At 38.6% G+C, this 23,411-nt stretch overlaps 1 protein-coding gene across 6 annotated transcripts in view; it reads left to right on the top strand.

The window, feature by feature from the left end:
- Positions 1-22,846, top strand: part of ZC3H13 (zinc finger CCCH-type containing 13) — a 44,960-nt gene extending 22,114 nt beyond the window's left edge. For 3 of the 6 annotated variants that reach the window (XM_048957226.1, XM_048957237.1, XM_048957278.1), the window contains 14 exons: positions 422-582; positions 1,279-1,476; positions 2,768-2,941; positions 5,976-6,286; positions 7,901-8,365; positions 8,971-9,153; positions 11,791-12,334; positions 13,379-13,521; positions 13,825-14,832; positions 15,851-16,366; positions 18,794-18,949; positions 19,867-20,067; positions 21,600-21,763; positions 22,358-22,846. In XM_048957226.1, coding sequence (XP_048813183.1) covers positions 422-582; positions 1,279-1,476; positions 2,768-2,941; positions 5,976-6,286; positions 7,901-8,365; positions 8,971-9,153; positions 11,791-12,334; positions 13,379-13,521; positions 13,825-14,832; positions 15,851-16,366; positions 18,794-18,949; positions 19,867-20,067; positions 21,600-21,763; positions 22,358-22,528 — 4,395 coding nt within the window. In that variant the 3' untranslated portion in view covers positions 22,529-22,846. The remainder of the gene's footprint in view (positions 1-421; positions 583-1,278; positions 1,477-2,767; positions 2,942-5,975; positions 6,287-7,900; positions 8,366-8,970; positions 9,154-11,790; positions 12,335-13,378; positions 13,522-13,824; positions 14,833-15,850; positions 16,367-18,793; positions 18,950-19,866; positions 20,068-21,599; positions 21,764-22,357) is intronic. The other 3 variants (XM_048957248.1, XM_048957259.1, XM_048957269.1) reach the window with 3 other exon arrangements.
- The last annotated feature ends 565 nt before the right edge of the window (positions 22,847-23,411 follow it).

Below are 23,411 nucleotides of genomic sequence, written 5' to 3'. Positions count from 1 at the left end.
AAACACAAGGCATAACTTACACAAAGTTCCTTTTCATGTAAGAGGAAAGTAGAGTGACAGATGCAAAGCTGTTACTAGGTTGCTGAGAACCCTTATTTTTGGGAAGGTTTTTTTTCTGCTTTTTTTTTTTTTTTTTTTTTTAATCTGATAGTCCATTGGAAAAACTTGGCTGCTAACTGGGATTGTACTGATTATAATCTTCTACTAATACATTTTTCTAATGTATTGCAGTGCATCATCTTCTCTTCCCTCGTATTTTATGTCATCTTTTTTGAAATCTCTGGTTAGTTTATTTGAAGTAGATGTGTAAATGATTAAGGTCTCACATCTAGACTGTTATTTACATATTTGATCTATATCAGCATATAGCAAAGCTTTTGAGCGTCAACATTTTATTATTTAATGTACTCTTTTCCTCAAGATTTCTCCAGAGGTGGTTAGGTCTAAATTATCACCATCGCCATCACCAAGAAAGTCTAGCAAGTCTCCAAAACGAAGGTCTAGTCCAAAGTCTTCCTCTTCGGCTAGTAAGAAAGAGAAGAAGGCATCTACTGTATCTTCCCCACTTTTGGATCAGCAAAGGTCAGTAGATGCATCTTGGGAGAATGTGGAAGCAGATAACTCTATTAATTTTTGTTACTGAGCTTCTCATAATCAGTGCAATTTTTAATTTTCTTTCCTTTCTGAACTTCTCAAAATGGTACTTCTTGTTAGGGAGTAGAACAGAGATAGTGTTATTGACTTGTAATATGTGGCAGCAGCTGCTTTGTACGTTTATGTCAGGGATCATTTATATGAAAAAAGGATGTAAAAGTTTTTGAACTGTGAGATACGTATTTCAGAACAGGTAGATGCTTTGTGCTGAGTCAGGTAGTTAACTTTAAATCTACTATATGAGTTCTTTAAGTTATTTTCTGTATGTGTGTGATGTATTGCACTGAAGAGTGGGGAGTCTAAGCAGACCAGATATTGCAGAGTTCTGATCTTGTGATATGTGCAGTTCATGTGAGGACATTGCAACTGCAGAAAACAATTCTGTCTGAATGGGAGCAGTTTCTATTTTTGCTTACTTGTTTCAGAAGTAAAAGGTTATAAATTGCCGAGCTCAGTGTGAATTTGTACCCTTCAGTCAAGTTATTGAGCACTGCTTGCTAATGGAGTGGTGAATCCTATCTTAAAAGCTGCAAAGCCCTTTCCATTTTAACTTTTCCTGACAACATCTGGAAAGTCACTATTTGAAGTAGTTGGCACTCTATTTTCTTTTTAATTTATCTCTAGGAGTTCTAAAAGTAATCAGAGTAAAAAGAAAGGTCCTCGTACCCCAAGTCCTCCTCCTCCAGTACAAGAGGAAACTTCCTTAGGAAAAAAACACAAAGAAAAGCATAAAGGCAAAGAACGTTTAGATGAAAAGACAAGGGAGGTGAAAGAGAGAGGGCGTGACTTTGAAAGGCACAAAGAGAAAAAAGAGAAGCAGAGGTAAGTTATGTTACGTTATTAGATTTTAAACTTAATGTAACCTTGCTTTTAAAGTTATCTTTTATAAAGTATTTTGGTCCTGGTTAAGTATTTTAAATGTGCTACCTCAATTGATAGATAAACTGTAACATATTGGCAGGTTTAAGATACATAACAAGAAGTTTCTCAAATGCTCTTTGGAAAATTTTATTGTTATTCAGGAGGTTGGACATTCATGAATGAAATAATTCATTTGCCAAAATCTTTATCAAATCATTTGCTTGTCTGCTTGCCTGCTTTTCTGAAATCTTAGAGGACTAGTATCTTTCTAACTTGTTAGTGGCACCCTTAGACTTGGGTTGTTAGAAAGCATTTCTGAAGAAGTCTGTTGGAATTCTGCAATTTCTTCACTTACACATACATATATATATGTATATATATATCTCAAATGGTGGACTGATAGGACTATTCCCTTAGTCTTTTGAAGCATGGTTGTCATGTGTCAACTTTAATAGTTGATAAATATAACATTTGCATTTTTAAGCCTTATGTTGCCTTGATAAAAATAGAGTAGTACATATTTGTACGTGCTTGCTGTGGTAACTAGCACAGCAAAGACTTAGGAGTGGAAGACCACTAAATTGTGTATTTTTAATTGATAAATATATATATATATATATTTTGAAATATATTATTTTGCCCGTGTTTGCCAGCTTCATTACTGGAAGGTTGTAAACCATAGAAAACTAAGGTAGTACTGAAAGGGTCAAGAGGCTCATGGATTTACTATAATCAGGTATTGCTGTGTTGACTGCAGCCTTTGATTTCAGTACTGGATTTTCATTGACCTTTCTTACTATAAAAATTAATGTGAAATCTTCATGGAGTGCAGTAAGTGAAATAGATGAAGGTTCAGACAGATCTTTCATTTGTTAGAAAATGTGATTAGTGTTTCAAAGTATCTGAGTCTTCTTAAATAAAATACTAACATTACAGAAAATTTTGTATCAGGCAACAAGATAAGTCTCCACTGATAGAAGTTTTGTTTCACCACTGTCTGAAATGTTAGGTAAAATTACAAGCCTGTTTTCATTTTACTGTCTTATAATTCTGAATTTTAGAATTCATTGGTTAGTGAACATCTTGCACTCCGTAATTCTGCTAGCTTTAAGGTAATTTCATATATGGAATTACAGATGGAACTAACCCTTCTTTAAGGGTAATTTTTGATCTTGTGAGTAAAAGTTCTCTCATAGAAATGCACTAAAGCGTTGTTACGCCTGTTGAACAAGCTGCTCTTTATGTTTCCCAGAGATCCTTCTGAAGGTTCCCATAGACAGAAGCGTTCTCCCAGTCCTGCAGATCATTCTGGCAGTAATTCCTCTCCTTCCAGGGAGTATTCACCACCTGCTGCGAGGCGACGACAAGTCTCACGAGCCCCGGTGAAATCAACTACTCACAAGCATAACTTCTCACCCTCTCGCAGGTGAGTGTTGTGTTCAGCTGCATAGATTACTCCCATATTAGTTCTCGTTGAGAAATTTCCTCCATTGCTTTGACTGCTTGTTCATGGGTGTCTATTTGTGGGTATGTGGTTGCCTCAAAAAATGGAGCTCAGAGGCTTTTTTATGTTTTTGTTTGTGCAAGTACTGCATGGAAAGTACTTGTCATGTCAGAAGCACAAGTCGTTGTGCAGGCTTCCATTCATCAGTTCCTCTCTGATATTTTGGCTTTACATGGAACTTCACAAGTCTGATATGAGATGTGCTCAGTCTGTGATCATTTAGGAACCTTTTTTCCTCTTCTTCTCCTTCATTGGAAAGCAAAAAATGTGAGGAATGTATCTTGGAACTGGGGAAGGAGCAGAATTTCAGCATTCTGAAATGGATATGATGGTGCACTTAATAATCTTGGCTCTATCTTTCTTGAAAAGCAAAGGCAGCTAACTAAACAGTACAATTTAAGGACCATTTCAGAGACCCTTCAGATAAGACACAATTTCTGCTGATTCTAGGCAACTTAGGAAAAAATCTTTTCCACCCTGGGAAAAGTTACAACTTTTTTAAAAAAGGAAAGGGAGAAAGCTTCTTATTTAAGTCTTTTAATTTCTAAGTTGTAATTCAGAATGGTAGTGCTAAATACTGTATCCCTAATCTTTGTAATGGAATAGAAGGTATCCTTATTTTCCATGCTTCTATTTGGAAGGGTATGGGAAGGATACCAGATGGGCTTTGTTTTTCTTGTTTCATCAGCATGAATATATGTGATATCTGTTGAACTATCCTAAGAGTTGTAAGCAAGCTCTTGCTGCTGTGGTTACTCAGCTTATTAATCTAGGCATCACTGATGGAGACTTTCTCCAAATTGGCCTGTTTATTGGAAAAGGAGTAGAGCATCCTATTTCCCCATGCAGCTGCCAGTAGTAAGGATACTGATAAACACCTCTGAAGCACCCCTTTCCCCACTTCTAGCCTGTTACAGTGTTTTATTTCTCACTATTCATATGGGGATTTATGCAGACATTTGAAGTATTGTGGAATGGAGTTAAACAGGGAAACAGTAGGCCTTCTGTTAGAGAGAAGGAAACATGTTTGAAACATTCTGTTTGTCTCCAGTGAAAAGTAAATGTAAAGATGGTAAGTCATGAAATCAGATTCTCTCAGTTCTGGCTCTGACTGTGTTTTACTTTCTGAGCACTCTGGGAGCTTTACTACTGGTTTCCAGCCATCTGTTTCGATTGTATGCAACCATGTGAACAAATTATCATCTTAGTGGCATACAGAACTACATGTTCCCTCAGGAATCAGTCCTCTGCCCTCAGTAGTCAGGCCTTCCCTCTTGTGATAGCAAGCTACAGCCAGTGCAGATATACACTTACGGAGACTGAGAAATTTGAGTTTACTATTTCCTGCCATCCATGAAGAATATTTACCTGTAGCATGCGCAGGAGACCTTGAGGATTTTTATTTTTTTCAGACAAAAGAGGCTACACTTAAAGATCCAGGGTGTCAGACAGTCTGGAGATGTTCCAGGCATCCCTAATCTACAAAAATACATCAGCTGGATCCTATGCAGTTTTATGTATTCAGATAAAGAGATGCAAATTCTTAGCCTGCTCTTGAGTACTGCAAATAGTCTCTGGCATTGACCATCATAGATGCATCTTAGTGGGATAGTTTCCAGGCCTGGCAGTATCTTTCTGCAAGCGTACAGACTTGTAGACGCAGTACACATTAAATCAAAAAACAGATGCAACCTATTCTTCAGCCTTTTTCCGTTAAATATCTTCAAAGGCTGATTTTATTTATTTTTCTGTCTCATCCCTTCCTTTCTTTCAGTTTTTCAGGTTTTTTGAGTCATTGACATTAACTAGGAGGATGAAATGCTGATATTAATAGCAGATTCCCACCATGTTTTTTACCCAAAAAAGACTTCCATACAGACTTGGGTTCCTGTCTCAGATCACCAGTGACTACACTTAGCATTCTGTTCCCAGAGCTTTGCTCCTTGGAAGCTGAATCGTTCCTCTGTTCTTGACATGAGAAGAATCTTTTTACCTGCACAGTCTTAGTCTATTAGAAAATGGCCGTAGCCATGAGATCTATTGCTGAGCAGCATTGATGGCTGTTAATTTAGCTTCTCGAGAGCAACTTGACGTGCTGAAAGCCTGCTAACCTGAAGCACTCTGGAGCTTATTCTATTTAGAGTCCAGTTGACATCAGCTATCCCACTGAGAATAATTTCTTGTGACATTTTCAAGATATTCAGCAAAAGTTGTATTACATACGAATCTCTACCAACTACAACCTGCTGGGCTATTGTGGAATATTGTAGGGAAGATCTTGCCTTTGGTAAAGTAGTCCTTCCTTTGTGAGTCACCTGAAACTGAGAAATTCATCTGTAAGATCTGGAGATTTGTTTAAAGTTACTGACACTATAAAGACATTTAAAAGCATAAAGTAAATTACTTAAGTGATTTTTTTTGAAAATGCACTGTTATTCTGACTCCTGCTCTTCTGTTTGGAGTCTCTGAAATCTTATGAAGTAGAAGGGAGCTGGGAATTAAGAGCAACGTGTATTTCCTGTGAAAAGACACTTGCAAGTTGCTTAGATGCTGATAAGGTAAAACAGCTGCTGCTGAGCTCAAAGGCTTGAAGCCTTTATGTGTCTGTGTTGGATGTGCATGTGGTAACACATTTTGAGGAAATCCGTTCACTGCTCTGTAAATGGAATTTAGTTAAGCTATGGGATTTCCAAGGTGAGAGAAACTTACTGTATATTTTTTCTTATTTATAAAGTAAAAGATTTTGCTGCTTGTAACATTCATGTTTGTTCAACTTTTAAGTAGATACATGTATGAGTTTCTAGAATACAAGTCTAAACTGTTTGAAGATCAGTGCTTTTTAATAAGAAATAGAACTTGTTTCCAGCAGACAGAGGATAGAGAATGCACAATTTAATGTAATCCCTCGAGTTTAAGTAAGGTCTAGTAATTTAACTTTTGTAACCCTTTCTTGCAGATCTGCTTCTCCATCTGGCCAACGTCATTCTCCCATATCCTCTAGACATCACTCTTCTTCATCACAGTCAGGTTCCTCTGTTCAAAGACATTCTCCTTCCCCACACCGCAAAAGAACTCCTTCTCCCTCCTATCAAAGGACAGCTTCTCCGCCTGCAAGGCGATCATCTTCCCCCTACCCCCCACGTTCTTCCTCTTCTCCTCAGAGGAAGCGAAGCCCTTCAAGGCACCGATCCCCTGGAAGAGAAAAGGGAAGGCACGATCGAGACCGAACTTCACAGTCTCATGACAGGCGCCACGAAAGGCGGGATGGTATGAATGAAAATAGCACTTGAGGACAGTTTTTATTTGTTTGCAGATTGCATTTTGTACCTTGGTTTTCAGTTTGTGGCATTGTCTTTATCCCAGTGGCCAAGGTGGTGAAGAAAATATTCAGAAAGCTGTATTATTCTTTCTCTGCTGATGGTGCTTGTTTTGGGGACTGTGCAGTGGCTTTGTTCTGTTGGCACTACTTGGGTAGGCTCAGCTGATGCAAGAGATCCTGTAGGCATCTGTTTAGGTGTTTCTTGTGTGAAGCAGTAATGATGACAGTAGGTAAGTGATCTTACATTTTTAAGAAGCATTAGCTGGAGCACCCCATCTGTGGTGAGAGGTTGAGGGAGTTGAGATTGTTTAGTCTGGGGAAGAGAAGGCTGTGGGGAGACCTCACTGCTATCTGCATGTACTTGAAAGGAGCTTGTAAGCAGGAGGGGGATTGACTTTTTCGTGCAAGTAGATAGTGATAGGACAAGGTGGAATGAATTTAAACTGAAAAAGGGGAGGTTTAGGTTACATGTTAGGCAGAAATTCTTCACTCAGAGGGTGCTGGAACAAACTGCCCAGAGAAGCTGTGAATGCCCCATCTGTCATGGGGTTATCTCTAGATTTGTCTATGCCCCATCCCTGAAGGCATTCAAGCCCAGGCTTGGTGGGTTCCTGGGCAGTCTGATCTAGTGGTTGGCAAGCCTGTATACAGCAGGGAGGTTGGAACTAGATGATCTTTGAGGTCCCTTACAACCCAAGCCATTCTGTGATTCTGTGCTACTGGATCAGCTGAGTGGCAGGAGGATATTTGTACCTATTGCTCATTTCTGTGAGGTACCTAAATGCTAATCCAGTTATCACTGATAGATTTATCAGAAGTCTTTTTCATTAATCACAGAATCACAGAATCACACAAGGTTGGAAACGACCTGCAAGATCATCCAGTCCAACCACCCTCCCATTCCTATCAGTGCCACAAGCTACTAAACCATCTCTCGTAGCACCGAGTGAGGTACATGCAAAAAAAAAAAAGGAATTGTTTCTTCTGGAAGTCTGTAAAGTTGGTTGAGCAATTTGTAATGGACAAACATGCCATTTCTCTCAAGGGATCAATTACAGAGATTGCATTTGTCAGCTTTTTTTAGACCTACTATAAACTCACTTTCCTGAACAATAGCATTATAAACAAAAAAAAAAAAAAAAAAAGATTTTAGCAGAGCATTGAGGTCTTAAAAGCAGGTGGTCCAGTTATAGCACTGATTTCCTGAAGTACGTGTGTGTAGAATAGAAAAGAACTCTGTTTGGAAGAAAAATGATAACTGTCTTTAAATTGTTGAAGTGTGCTTTCTTTCTAATGTCTTAGAAATTTATTTGTACTATATGTACGCTCTTCTGAATTGCTAAGTATTTGTAAAGTACAAATTCAAAATCACAAAAAAATCTTTAGAGCTTATTGAGTATTTAGATGGATACACAGCATCACGTTATCCTTCTCCCATATTAATTCTAATTTACTGTGAATATGTCGAAGTTTACTTTTATGATATTGATTTAATGTTTCTTCTCAATTTTTGCTTGCGTTGATTAAATTGGGTATATAACACTTTTTAAAATATTTTACAGAAACTAGAGGGAAAAGGGAAAAAGAAAGAGAAACAAGAGATGATCGTGATTATGACCAGGAGCAGAGTACCTCCAGGGATCATAGAGACGATAGAGAATCTCGTGATGGAAGAGATCGGAGGGACACAAGAGATAACAGAGATCGGAGGGAGACGAGGGAATCCAGAGATACTCGAGACTCTAGAGACACAAGAGATTATAGCAGAGATAACAAAGATAGTCGTGATCAAAGAGACTCACGTTCCACGCGAGATTCTCACGACTACAGAGACAGAGAAAGTCGGGATGCCCATAAAAAGGATGACCAGTATCAGGAGGACTCACGCAGCTATGGAAGGTCCCATGGCAGAGAGGAGAGCTCTCGTGCTGAAACAAGGAATGACTCCAGAAGTGATTCCAGAAATGAGAGCAGAAGCGATCGAACTGGCAGAAGTCGAGGCAGAGGTCCAGAATTATCTGACAAAGGTATTTCATGATTTAAAACATCAGTAAGCATCTTTATCATTGGAGATTGAATCTTGACATCTGTATTACCTTGTTTGACAAGACATATGGAAACTGCCAAATAGTTCATCCTTTTAAGTTATGCTCAGTTGTTTTGTTATTAAATTAGAAGGATTGATTAAAATTATAGCCCTTTTGCTTTCTCCATTTGTTAAAAAAGAGACGTGACACTGGTATCCTGCCATATTGGTTTAAAACAAACTTGAGTCCATGCAACAATCCAGATGATTCTAGATTGTTGTTGCCCAACCCTGGGTTTTCTCATGGGCCACAAGCAACAAGAGGATGTGTAGTAGATTAGTAGGGAACAGCACGTCTCCAAGTACTGGACAGCAATTTTATTTTCTCAAAAGCAGCTGTGTAGACCATATTTCTTCCCCATCCCCATTTCTTCTTTGATAAAGAGGAAAAAAAGGGGGAAATTTTAAACTTTGACAGTATTTGTGAAAGTTTGATGCACTATGTTGAACAGTTTGATGAAACGTTGATACTACAGTTAGAGTACAACATGAATGGATTTCCATATGTGTGAGAACTCATCTTTTATATTGTTACATCACTATTAGGAAGTCGGGGGACTAGAGGATCCCAGGTTGATGGTCACAGCAGTAGTGGAAACTACCATGACAGTTGGGAATCAAGAAGTAGCTACCCTGATCGGGATCGCTACGACAGTCGAGACCAAGCAAGGGATTCCTCCTTTGAAAGAAGGCATGGTGAACGGGACAGGCGGGACAACAGAGAAAGAGGTATTTTAATGCATATGTTACACACACATAGATATGTATTACACACACACAGTGTATGTATGAAGGTGGATATCCTTTATTTCCACCTCCTCCCACTATTAATTCATAAATAACTACGCGCTGATATTAATCCTATACTTCAAGTTAAATTCATCAATAGGGGTAACCTGTAGAGATGGTACAGATACCAGTTATCATGGAAAGAAGATGCAGGATTGTTCTTTTAGACAGAGAATGAAAGATGTCACACTTTTTCACCTGAAAGCATACTCTGTTGTCTCTGAGTAACTCAGTAACAAGTTCCACTCTGGAGAACATTTGTATTGCTCACTATTTAAGGAAAGAGAAGTCAAGCAAATTAAAATGTTATGGAAATGAAAGGAGGAGCTATGAAGAACAAATATAAAACTACAGTGATTTTTTTTCTCTCTCAATAAGAGAGTTTTGTAAAGGACAGGTGTTTTCTAGGTGTTCACCTTCAGTTTTTCAAAGGGATGTTTTGTGTGCTACTTCGTGGAATGCTTTTTTGGCCTGCTGAAATATGTCTGTTATTGCTTGTTGTTGTTAAAGTTATTGCCCTAGATTCTCTTGTGTCTTCAAGGCAGAATTTCAGCAGACCTGTTCTCTAGGTTTCCTTTCTCATGTTAGCTGAAAAATTCTGCAGTCTGAATGTGCCCTGGGAGGTTGGCTCTTGCAGACTAGCTTTCACATCATCCATTTCCAAACACCCAGTGAATAACTTAGTTTGTACTTTCCCTATCATACTGAGTTTTTCATTAAAAACAAACAAAAAGAAACAGCAACTTAGAAGTAAAGACAAGTTTCTACAACAAAATATGTTTCTTGAAGGGAAGATGCTTTGAATGGGCTATTTTTTTCCTTTGGGGAAAAAAATAGGTAAAGAGCTTAAATGGAGATAAAATTTGTCATTTTCATCCTTGTTTAGATCATTTTTTCTAATTTCAAATCCAATTCAGTCAATGCATAGTTTCCATGATTAGACCAGTGTCTTAAAATTTGTCATTTGGGGGGTATCAGGGTAGTTTCTTGTTGGTGCTTTGTTCGGTGATGTATAAAGAAACATTTCAGTGTGATTTTAAAATGCAAGCCTGTGTATTTGATCTCTCTTTAATTCAACTGAAGTACCTAGGTTGGTATACCCAACCACTGTTGCAGTAGTGCTTCATATAATAAGGTTGTTCAAGAAGTGCTGATGTTCCATGTTCAAATGTCTAATACACTTGCAGGTATCTTGAATAGTGTAAATGTTTTGTGTCTATGTTTTGTCACAAAACCTGACCTAGTAAATATTGCAGAACTTTTGTCTAAAACTTAGTACTAAGTATGCCCAATATGTCATCTTATATAGTTACAGACACCGTTTGAAGGATATGAAACCTATCGTGGAACCAATTGCATGAACTGATGTTTTAAGATCTGTAAAAACAAGTATTAACGTCTATGGCAGAAATGTCATTCAAGTTTACTTTTAATTTTACCTGCTAACAGGGGAGCATTAAATCATTATTAATTCACTCTGAGATTAGAATTGATTAAACCAATGGAAATGTGCATGTTTTATTGACTACGTCCTGTTCAGATGCTGCCTGCTTGTCCCTGGTGGGCATTGTTTCAGTTTACAGGGAAGTATACTCAAAGTGATGGCCTTCTCTCTTTTTCCACAGTTTGTGTTTGTTGTGTAATGCTTTGGGTATGTATAGTGGAATAAGTTTTATTGATCTTTCACTGTTGAAATACCTCTAATATCAGCACAAAAACTGTTACAAAGTCATCAAAATTTACCGAAATGTTCAAATAAAACATATTAAGAAGTAATAAAGTGCAGCTAAACTTCAGCTGTAGATCTCCACTGAGCAAATACCCCTAGATAATCAAGCTTCACTGTCCTTCTGGATCAGTTATTTTACATATGAGTGTAGTTTTCTTGATAACCCTGATCCACTGTCTGAACATTGAAAAACTCAGCTTCTTTGAAGACACATGAAAACTTAGAGCAGGTATGCATTCTGTATTTCGTCATCATCTCTCCTTTTCAGTTGGATTTGGTTTTGCATTTCTCTGCAGGGATCTCTTCTGGGAGGAGATAGGCGATATATAGGAGATATATAGTAAAAATTGAAGCAAAATAAATGCAGTGAATTCTTGTAAGCCTGTGATGCTTGGTTTTTAGAGGTAACATTTTCTTAAAGAAGTTCTAATACTTCGTTTTCATGCATATGTCATTCTGAGCTTTCCAGGATCCTGTACAAGATTTTGAATGATTCCATCATGTGGTAATAGTGGCTAGACTGAGTTTATATAATTACCTATTGAACCCTTTCAGAACCATCTGATAGAAAACAAAATTTTCCTAGTGACTTCTTTCTAACGTAAGGAAAGCTCCCTCCTGAAATACTGATTAAAAAAAAAATAAAATCAAAAGTAGTTCTGCTTTTTGTATCCCTCTCACCCCAAGAGAATACCCAGGTTTCTGCAGGGAGTCACTTCTCTTTTAATGCAAACCAATATCATCAATATTGTCAAAACAAAAACTCTCAGTATGTTATTAGTGTAGTGAAAGTAACGTATATGTCATTCATGTAACACTTGGTAACCGAAACTTCCCTCTTTTCACAGATCAGAGAGCAAGCTCACCAGTACGGCATCAAGGACGAAGTGATGACCTCGAGCGGGACGAAAGACGAGATGAACGAAGGGTAGACCGAAGTGATGATAGGAGAGATGAAAGGGCCCGGGAGAGAGAGCGAGAAAGAGAGAGGGACCGAGAGAGGGAGAGAGAAAGAGACCGGGAACGAGAGAGAGAGAAGGAAAGGGAGTTGGAACGAGATCGTGCTCGGGAACGAGAGAGGGAGCGAGAGAGGGACAAAGATAGGGATCGTGAGCGTGATCGAGACCGGGACCATGACAGAGAAAGGGAACGAGAAAGAGAGAGAGAGAAGGAGAGAGAGCGAGAGAGGGAGGAACGAGAGAGGGAGAGAGAGCGTGAAAGAGATCGTGAGCGGGAACGAGAAAGGGAGCGAGGTCGAGACAGGGATAAAGAAAGAGAGCGCCAGAGAGACTGGGATGACAAAGACAAAGGGAGAGAAGACCGCAGGGATAAGAGAGAAGATATTCGAGAAGAAAGAAGCTCGAGAGATGTCCATGAAGAAAGGAAGTCCAAGTAAGTAGATCTGAATGTTCTTTTAATCAAAAGAAAAACGTCCTTTAGTGTTGATGTCAGTCAGTTAGCGAGCAGGGCAGTATCATAGGGACGGAGAGGATGCCATGTTTATGCAGAGGTGCAGTCTAGAGCCATGCCTTCCCTGTATCTATGCGTCATGTGCCAGTAGCTACAAAATCAGTGTGTATGCTGTGTTGGTGTACTTAGTATGGTGCTTTCCTAGTGCAAAATCATGGAACAACTCAGGATTTGACAACTGAATCAGAACATACCATTTCCTCTTCTAAGTGTGCCTGTGTGGCCTTGGTTTTATAGTGCAGGCATTACACACTTAGTGCAGACTGTGGTACCTTTAGAATTTTCATGAGTCAGATAGCTGCTGTGTAGGTCAGAGTTCATGACTTTATTCATTAAATTTCTATTGAACATACATTACCCTTTGCACTGTTGACTTTTCAGCACCAGAAGGCTACACAGGGAAGGCATGAACAGTACCCAAGTAAATGTGTGATGTTTCTATTTTTTAAGTAAATGCCACTCATTCTCTTTTTTTTTTTTTCAGCTAGTACAATAAAATTCTCGTGACATCAATAATGAGTAATGCAGTGTTGTCTTGAGTTGCAGCTTTGCTTGGAAATAATACTAGGTTTTGTGTGACAGAATTGTGGAGCTCTGTAGTTAATCTAGCTTTCCTCCATCCCTTTGGGGGGAAAAGCAAACATTTATGTTAGAGCTTAGCTGCCAGCTGAGGTCAGCCCATTGCAAGGATCATTGCCACAGGAAAAACAGTGATTTTAATATTCTTTCATACCTTCTTGTTAAAAAAAAGTTGTTTGAAGTATTAGAGTTTTAGTTTATTGTTTACTTTACATGTTTATGACAGGAAAGAATACTTCAGGTTTTAAAATAACTTAGAAAGCTACAAAACTTTTTGGCATCCTTGCTCATGTTATCTTGTATGAGGTGTGTTATGTTTGCGGTGCTTATGCTTCAGAGATTGGATCGATCGATGATAAACTCAATTATTTAATGTTTTCTTTAAAGAACCCTCAAGGAATTTGACTACAAATATTTGCTCTGCAGGAAGCGTCACAGAAATGAAAGCAGTCCAAGCCCTCGTCAGTCACCCAAACGTCGCCGTGAGCACTCTCCTGACAGTGATGCTTACAACAGTGGAGATGATAAAAGTAAGTAGCCTTTGCCTATGGAAAATAACATGCAGTCTTAAACAGAAAAAAAAGCCACAAAGAAGATTTTTGTAAGTCTCCTCTTCCCCTTCCATGTCTGTTAGGATGCATGCTTACCAAAGCAAAAGTAGTCTGTTGCTGCTGCAGCACATTAAAAAAAAAAAACACAGGAAAACAAAATACGTAAATGAAATGATGGATTATTTGTTTTGATTGATACCTATTAGCATGCAGAAGATGCCACATATTCACCTGTTCTCCTTTCTAAATGATACAAGTACATTCTTTTTGCCATTTTTGTAGATGAAAAGCACAGACTTCTGAGCCAGGTTGTGCGACCACAGGAATCCCGGTCACTGAGTCCCTCTCACATTGCAGAAGACAGACAGAGCCGCTGGAAAGAAGAAGAACGAAAATCAGACAGAAAGGAAAGTTCCCGGCGTTATGAAGAACCAGAGTTCAAAGAGAGAATTTCTTCATCAGATAAGCAGAGAGAGCAACCAGATTCTTCAGAGGGCTCCCGGTCCAGAGTTCAGGAGAGTCTTGGACGCCGTCCCTCTGAAGAAAGAGATGCTTCTGATAGAATGCACGATGACAGCAAGAAGAAGTCTAAAATACAGAAAAAGGCCACAAAGAAAAAGAAAGAAGATGACAGTGGGGTGGAAAGGTACACTAATGAGTCAACGACTGAAGAAAGCCAGGTCTTTTCTCCCAAGAAAGGTCAGAAAAAGAAAAATGTGGAGAAAAAGCGGAAGAGATCCAAGGGTGATTCTGAGGTTTCTGATGAAGAAATTGTTCCACATCATAAAAAGAAGAAAGGCCCAAGAACTCCTCCTGTCACAAAAGAGGAATTGGTTGAAGCACCACCTGAGAAAGCTGTGGCAGAAGTCCCCCAGAAAAGAGAAGAGACAACATTTAGTGACTGGTCCGATGAAGATGTCCCAGAACGTGGTGACATTGTCGTTCCAGAAAGAAGCACTGAGGAATCCCATAGAAAAAGTCACAGGATGAGAGTAGAAAAGGTGGAAGCCCCACATGTTACTATAGATGATGGATCACATCGTAAACCTGTGGATCAGAAGCGCAGCAGCAGTCTTGGTAGCAATCGGAGCCATGCCTCAAGCAGACTTCGATCCCCTTCCAATGAGTCAGCTCATCGCAGTGGTGATGACCAGACTGGACGGAAGAGGATCCTGCACAGTACCTCTAGGGACAGGGACAGAGAGAAGAAAAGCTTAGAAATCACTGGGGAACGAAAGTCCAGAATTGATCAGTTGAAAAGAGGGGAGCCCAGTCGCAGCACGTCTTCAGGTAAGAATATATTTTTTAGTGAGTCTGGATCTGCCATTCGCTGCAGAAGTGCGAAGGTACAAATCCCAAATTGTTCCTGTATGGCTATATAGTCTCTTAATTTGTGATCAGTATGAGGGGAGAGGGAAGTTCTCTGCCATTCATAGAGTGAATCAAGATTCCTGGAAGTGTTAGACCGTGTTTGAAAAGTTGATTCTCAATGGGCTTTATTACCACTGTGTTCATATCAAAGCATTCAGTCAGATTTGGCAGCTCATGCTGTCTGGAGGATAAAGTAATTTCTAGGACAGATGAAACTGAAAGAGAAAATTCTTCTGCTAACAGAACAGTGAACTGGTTTTATTGAAATAGTGTTTTTAATGAATTATCAACATTCAATTTCATGTGGAAATTCTGAGATCTATGCAAATGTCCCTTCATGCTGGGAGAGGGATCCGTTTTGTTCTGAGGAGCTGTTTTTACTGAGGATCTGTCATGATTCTTCATAGAGATGCTATGCATAGAAATACATAGAGTGCATATGGACATCATCTTTATTACAGATCCAAGGAATCATGATTTATTTTATTTCTGTAGTTCCTATAAAAAAATGACTGAAAAATTTCTGTAAAATATAGACAACGTCAATAAAAAAAATATCTTCTTCATGAATCAGTTTTGACTCTTATAATAGTTTTTGCCAGAATTTATCTCTGAATTTATCATTTGCTAGCCAAGAATCCTTAGCTTTTAAAAAAACATGTTTTGAAAATAATTTTTAGATGATTCCTTCTTTATTTCCTATTCTTGCTTAGACTTCTGAGTAAATTATGTATTTCAGTTTTGCTGAAAGTAGCAGCAAAAATCAGCAGAAAGTAGCCACCAAAAATCTCTTTTTTGGGACTTGCAGACATATCATTAATTTGCAGATGATACTTTTCAGAAGTCAGTTTTCGTACCAGACTCCTTAAAATAGTTTGGTGTAGCAAAAAGGTTTCATGAGCTGCTGTCATGCCTGTATTTAAAATATTTTAACCAGATCGTCAAGATTCAAGAAGCCACAGTTCAAGAAGGAGTTCTCCTGAGTCAGATCGTCAGGTCCACTCCAGATCTGGGTCCTTTGACAGCAGGGAAAGGCTTCAGGAGCGAGATCGACATGACCATGATCGAGAGCGAGACAGAGACAGGAGAGAGGGGAGACAGAGAGACTGGGATCGAGACCGAGACATCGACAAAGACTGGCCAAGGAGCAGGGAGCGAGAGAGACTCCGAGAACGCGAGAGAGAGAGGGAGAAGAGAAGGGAGCTGGACAGAGAGAGAGACAGACAGCTGCCTGATACTGCTGAAAGAGAGAGGGACAGAACTCTGGACATTTCCTCTCAAAAAGAATCAACAAAGCACGGTGAAACAAAACTGGACAGAGATCATGAAAAAGAATTTGACGGTGTTTGTCGAGATTCTGCAGCTTCAGAGAAGGAAAGACCAGACAAAGATCTAGGATCGTTACAAGGTTTTGAAGATGGAAATGAGGCTGAAAAAGTAGAGAGTCTAGAAGGTGAGATGTTCTGGGGAAGCACCTTGACTGTCAGATATTTTATTCTTTCCTTTTTAGCACAATGCTGAACTGAGCAACACTAGAAAGCTTTGTTAATGAAAGGGATATTGGCTCCAGCTTTTCTATCTGTAGGCATAATAGGATGAGGGAGAATTCTAATGAGCATTGCCTTAGTGTTAATTATGTGAATATTAGTGTTGGTTTTTTTCTAAAGAAATACTGAGTCAAAGAAGCATAAATGATATGAGATATAATTTTGCCAAGGTGTAACATTTCTGCATAGCCAGTTTGCTGAAGAATAATGCCAAAAATTTAATTGCTTTGGTACACTGTTCTAAGATCTGTTTGTTAGTTTGGAATTGACAGGTAATGAGTGAAAAAAAAATGTGTGTTGACTTGTGACTGTTATTTGGGATTTTTTTTCTGCATAGTCCAATTAGTGGAGAAATAATTGTCTGATTAGTAGGTTAAATGTATTTATGGCTTGGCAGAATGGTCCAAAAATATCTTTGCTGAGTTATTCTTACTAAATGCAGCCTTCAGTTTGCTATCCCTAATGGTACCGGGGAAAACATTAGTAAAGTAAGGAACAAACAGTTTCTTTACCAGGAGAGGGAGTTTGGAAGTAGAGCTAACCAATATAAACATACAAAAGAAGCAAGAATCTAAGTGCTGAGAAAGTGATGTAAATTATCATAGAATCATAGAATGACTGAAGTTGGAAGGAACTTCAAAGATCATCTGGTTCCAGTACCCCTGCTGCAGATAAGGTTGTCAGCCACTAAATCAGGCACTAGATCAAATTGCCAAGAGTCACATCCAACCTGGCCTTGGACACCTCCAGGGATGGGGCATCTACATCTTATTTGGGAAGCCTTCATTAGGACCATCTTTTGATGGTCTCACTCATGACCAGCCTCTGCCTGGATGTAGAGCCATTGACGACAATTCTCTAGCTGCAACCATCCAACCAGTTCTTTATCCACTGCATAGTCCAGCCTTCAAACCCATCCCTCTCCAAATTAGAGATCAGGATGTAGTGCTGGACCGTGTCAAAGGCCCTGCACAAGTCCAGGTAGACAGTTGCCTCTCCTTTATCCACTGATGCTGTCACTCCATTGTAAAAGGGCACCAGATTGGTCAGGCACAATCTGCTCTTCATGAAGCCCAGTTGTAAGAAATGAAATCTTTCAGAGATTACCATATTTTCATTTTAAAAAAGATAGAAAACTAACTGAATACAATTTCCGGATCTGATATTTGAATGAATTTAATCTAATCTATTTTCTAGGAAAATATTTGAGGATATAGTTACTTAATTATGGTGGTGTGTTGAACCTTAATGTGTTTGCTGCAGGAGTAGGTTTAAATGATGCCCAGGATGGTATATGCTTCCTCCAAAGCACTACCAGGTGGTCTGAATAGTCAATTTACACTCTCCTAGCATGTATTTTACTTGTTTTGCTGGTGTTTAGGTTAGCTAAGGTGGCATTTCCTTTAGCATTTACAAAGGAAAGAAAAAAAAAATGAAAGATTGCATCTTAACACAGAAGCAGTTATCATTTTGGATAAGGAAATTGGAAGATAGAACAATCACCCACATGGAAGGATCTTACAGATTCTGTCTATTTTACACTGCACAACTGGCAAGCACCTTGGCAGGGAAGTCTTAAAGTCTGAATTTTGAACAGTTGGGTTTTTGAATGCTTCAGTCAAGTCTCTCAGGCTTGGAAATGAGACGAGTACCTTCAGATGTACCTTTCATGATTTGCAGAATGCAGTATTTGAGTGTCTTGTGTTTTCTGGCTTTAAGGAACTTGTTTATGCATGCGTCACAGGTAATTACATAGACACATAGAGATGTATGGTTCTGTTTGTATGTGCATACTATATGACTGCAACAACTGAAGAAATTTGTCACAGCTTTCTTCAAACTCTTGTGATTTTCACTAAGAATCAAAAACTCTAAGAATAATTGCTCACATCAGTCTATCTCACACACTCTTGTATTTTGGAGTTTTGTTACTTATTTGTCTTGAAAAGCTTTTGTGCTCAGTATTTGAGCTAGCATTCATGTGGAAAATCATCTGGAAGAATTTGTGTTGGTACTAACGTAGATTTATGTTAGTAACTGCATACCAGATAATCAACATATATTTCTTCTGAGTATGGCCTTCTGTATGTAGTTTGACTATTATTGCACAAAACAAATTGACCAAGATGTGACAAATTCAAACTGGTGTATTGTACATGGGAGAAATAACTCCTCTGCCTCCATGAGTGAATACCTATATTCGTTTTGAATATATTCATCCCATAGAACTTACAAGCTAGTTTAGCAAACTTCTTTTTCTTCAACCTGCTTAAAGCACGTTTGGAAAACAAGGATGACTCCTTTAAAGCTACAGTATGTATCTGCTTCTGTAGGAGGAGAAGATGAAGCAAAGATTGATGATGTACAGTCACTGGCATCTGGTGCTGGAGAATACGAACCAATCAGTGATGATGAACTGGATGAAATTCTGGCAGGTGATGCAGAAAAGAGGGAGGATCAACAAGAAGATGAGAAGATGCCTGGTAAAAGTATAGCAAAACCCCTTTGTGATTATTTGAAAATAAAGTCTAGATCAGTTTGCATGTAGTGCTACTTTGTTCTTCCCAGATAGTATTGCAGATAGTATTCCAGATAGTATTCTGAATTCAGAATGCTGTTTGTGCTTCTCAGCATTCCTTATTTGTCCTGCAGTGGTCAGGTAAGCCTGTGAAGCATAGAGTACTGAGAGCTATGTTTTGAAGTAATATTTGTTATGTTCTGTATAACTAGAAGGATGAGGTTTAGTTTTATAAATGTGTTTTTACTTGTCCTGTTTGGTATTGATTGTTACTTGGAACTGATACTTTTAGGAAGAGATTTTATCATTGCTAGAATGCTTCTCAGATGCACTGGGAAACATGGAGTCTTCTACTTGTCATAGTTTCAGTTATATGATCAGCATTCATATGTTCTGTAATAACTTTACACCCATAGTTCTATGAGTCATTCAGTATCTAATACATCTCTCTTCTCAGAAGAACAGCATCCAGGGTTGAGTTACTAGCTTTTTAAGCATGAAATTTGGATCTATCATAGCACATTAGTGGTACTGTCACTGCTGTGAATGCATGAGTGATGCATCCATATCTGCTGGCTAAGCAGAGTCCAAGCAGCCTTTCACAAAGTTGTTAGGATCAACATGAAGTGGAATTTTAGGAGTCTTGATTTTAATCCAGTAAGGTTTATGTTCTTTAAGGAATTGTACCCACCTTATTCTCACCAGTCTAAGTGAGTTTGAGTGCTCTTATTTGAAGTGTCTAAGGAACTCTCTTTGGTGACAACTCAAGAACAATGTTCTTCTGATAGATATTGCTCTCAGGAGATGGATGTATGCAGCCTGTGAAATTAATCAGCTGTGGTAGGGGGCAGTGATGTGATAAGTCATTCTCTGTCAATGTTTTTGCAGATCCTGTGGATGTTATAGATGTTGATTGGTCCAGTCTCATGCCAAAGCAGCCAAAAGAACCACGAGAGGCTGGGGCTGCGCTCTTGAAGTTCACACCAGGTGCTGTTATGTTGAGAGTTGGCATTTCCAAGCGATTGGCTGGACCAGAACTCTTCACCAAAATTAAAGAGACGTGCCAGAAAGCACTAGAGAAACCTAAAGGTAATTGTTTCTCAAGGGGTAAAACTTGTCTTTTTTGTCCTTAGTAACAGTGTTTAATGAAATGGGTACTAGTTCATTCTTTCATGTTTTCAGGCCATAACAAGTGTATGCTGAACATTGCATAAGTATTTCAGGAATCTAATACAGCTGCCTGTCAGTCAGATTAGTGTCTTAATTCCAGCAGTCGTGTAAGCGTTCTGTGATGCTTGCAGCTCTTTCTTTTTTTTTTGCAGTATTTGCTTTTCTCTGGTTTAAAAAACGATCTTAGGTTTTATGCCTAGGAATTTCCATAACTGATATAACACACTATTTATCTTCCTGAGCTTGCATACAGTCTGATCTAGTAGGAACAATGTCATTTTCTCTGTAAGCTTTAATTTTCCTTTATACTTCAACAGCTCTTCTCAGGCATTCCTTGCAACAAGAACTGCAGTGCAGAATTCACCTGGTTGTTTAAAATATTAACTGAAACCACCTCAGCAATCCTTGCATGCATCTCTAGAAATAAGATTCAGGAGAGAGGTGATAGTAGATGTCTCTCTGGCACTTCCTCTGTGTTGTTTTTCAGTGTATTCAAATGCAGGAGACTTTACTCCAGAGAGAACAGAGGCTGAAGTGTCTCCATTACTTTCCCTTTGATGTGTGCAGTTTTCTGCTCATCAAAGTTACCACATGTGAAATGTGCTTTCGAGCACATGCATTGTCTCCTGCTAGGATTCTCAGCCAAACACCACATCTTTTGCTATATAGAGAAGATTGCATTGGACTATTAAAGGTAGAACATAATATTTTCAGTATCTTCCCATTTATTGTGAAAGGTTTATAAATAAATATACTGCAGTCCAGACACATGTATTCTTTTTGTCTTTGCCAACATCTCAAAGAAAAAAGGTACTACAGAAGATATGCATTTGGAGCCATCTGAAAAAGCAACTTTGATTGCTATAGCTGCACTTCTTTTTTTTTCCTGTAGGAAAGAACTAAAGTTGGCTCTTTGAGTGCTATTAGCAGATGCTTTAGGTAGACCTGAAGTGGGGCACAGTTCACTAGTATTTGTTGATGCCATGGATAAATGATGTACTCTTCAGAGCCGTGTTTCACTCTTACATAGCCTCTGAAATCCCATGTTGACAGTGATACAATTATCCTATGCTTTGCAGGGAAGTGAAACTTTACCAACCTTCTGATAGATAGTAGCAGGAAACACCTTTCTTCACACCTATCTGACCTTGAATGCCATAGCCTCTTCTTCACTTAATTTTTAGGTTTCTCTGCAATGCTGTGCCAGTACTGCTTTCCAGTGCTGAAGCTACATACAAGTACACCATCATTTAACCTATAACTGGTTGGTGAAAGATTTGTTCCTTTTTATTCTACAAATCACAGTGCTAGCTTTGTACTTTTTAGAATGTATAATTATCAACAGAGTAAGGTAGTTGTTAAATCTCCTTCAAGATTGTTTTTCACTCCAGTAAATTTGTATTATTGTATATCACCATTCCAAAATACCATGTATTTGTTAATCTTTGTAGATGCAGAAAACCTCTTTGAACATGAACTGGGAGCCTTGAACATGGCTGCACTCCTACGAAAAGAGGAGAGAGCAGGTCTTCTCAGCAATCTGGGTCCTTGCTGTAAAGCTCTGTGCTTTAGAAGGGATTCTGCAATTCGTAAGCAGCTCATGAAGAATGAAAAGGCAAGTGATTTGTTTACAGAGCTTGGTTAAAATGTGGCAGTAGATAGTACTGTTTCTCTAGGGAGGGAGTTTTTCTAGTAGCTGTTTGTTGTTCTGGAGCAGATTTAGTCCTTTAAATAATAGATCAGAATTTTATTGAAAAGTTACAGGGTGTTTACATTTTAGTAATGCCACAAGATTAATTTAAGTTGGGGACTTAAATTGTTTCTTACTTTAACATTTAAATTCTGAAGAGACACTTTCTGCATTTGGAGCGTGAGTAATGAAACTAATTGGGTAAAATACAATTTCAAAGGCAGTCACTGAATTATTTTCCTGCTTGAGAGTCCACGTTCTTTTATATGAATTATTAGACTCTGTTCTTCCAAATTAAAAAAACCTAGATAATTTTTAAAAGAAATACTCATCCATTTCTGACCCTGTGGTAGGTTTTGTGATCTTGTGTGCTAATAGAAAAATCTGCAGTTCTCCAAATACTTCTTACGAATACGTATGATTAAACTTGTAACCGTTGAGAGTGCTCCAGGTTAGTTTCACAGTGCATGTTAAAAGCAACTATTCTCTGTTTTTATTTTTTCTTCTCAATTTCAACAGGGTGCAACAAAACAAACTTACACAAATGCTGCAGCAATGGACAGTGACTTGTTAAGGTTGAGTCTGCGGTTATTCAAACGCAAGACTGTGTGCCAAGTTCCTGGGCAGGAAAAGACAGAGGATAGTAAAATTCCACAACCAGCTATCCAGCAGGAAGTGTGTGTGTCTTAAGCAAATGGCAACAGTGGCTCTGTCTAGTTGATACCCCACTACCAGTGTTGTTGGTATTGATGTTTTAGAACTGGTTGGTTGGAAAGCATCTGTAGAAGATGGAAGAAAAGACTCAATTTGTATGCAGAATTCATAATTTTGGATGTGAATAAATGTGGTAAAAAAGAAAGACTTCTGTGTGAAGTTCTCTGCAAGTTTTGTAGTATGCCTCTTACACTAACAAAAACCTGTTTTATGGTGCATCAGGTGTAATAATGTGAAGATGTCTGGTTTTAGCAGTTTATAACACTGCCTGATAATAAACTGAAGAAAACCGTATGTGTATCTTTTCCTTATTATAAATGGGTTTTTCTACCACCACCCCATACCCTTCATGCATGTCTGGAATTTCTGAATGGGTGTCTCTCTACTTCTGCTTTCCAAATCCCTTTCCTTATTCCAGCAGTCTGGCGTGGATCTGGATTTGGACAAAGCTAGTCAAGTTACTTAAGGAGAAAAACCTTCCAGAGAGCAATTTCACAAGGGTGTTTTCACTGGTTGGTTGATTGAAGTTTGTTATCCTTTTGTCTGCTTAGAAGCAGCACACTAATACAGGGTGTTGACTGCACAGTTCAGTGTGGTTGGCTTACCTTGCATCTGTCTTGTGCTTCATGACAGTTGTATTGGCTTCAAGCAGTAGCCTGAATATGAATTCCAGTTCAAACTCACTTTTCAGAACACTAATGCAAAGTTTTCTTACCTATAGTGCTTTCCTATGATTCCCTGTACATAAGCCTTCAGTGAAATGTTACTATTCTGTGTTCAAATAATTATTATTAAAGAAAATGTGAGGATTTAATTTATATTTTATAAGTGCCCACACACTGGTGTGTATGTGCTTGTA

Source organism: Lagopus muta, chromosome 1, assembly GCF_023343835.1.
Source record: "Lagopus muta isolate bLagMut1 chromosome 1, bLagMut1 primary, whole genome shotgun sequence".
Classification (NCBI taxonomy): Eukaryota; Metazoa; Chordata; class Aves; order Galliformes; family Phasianidae; genus Lagopus; species Lagopus muta.
This window is presented reverse-complemented; position numbering and strand designations above follow the sequence as displayed.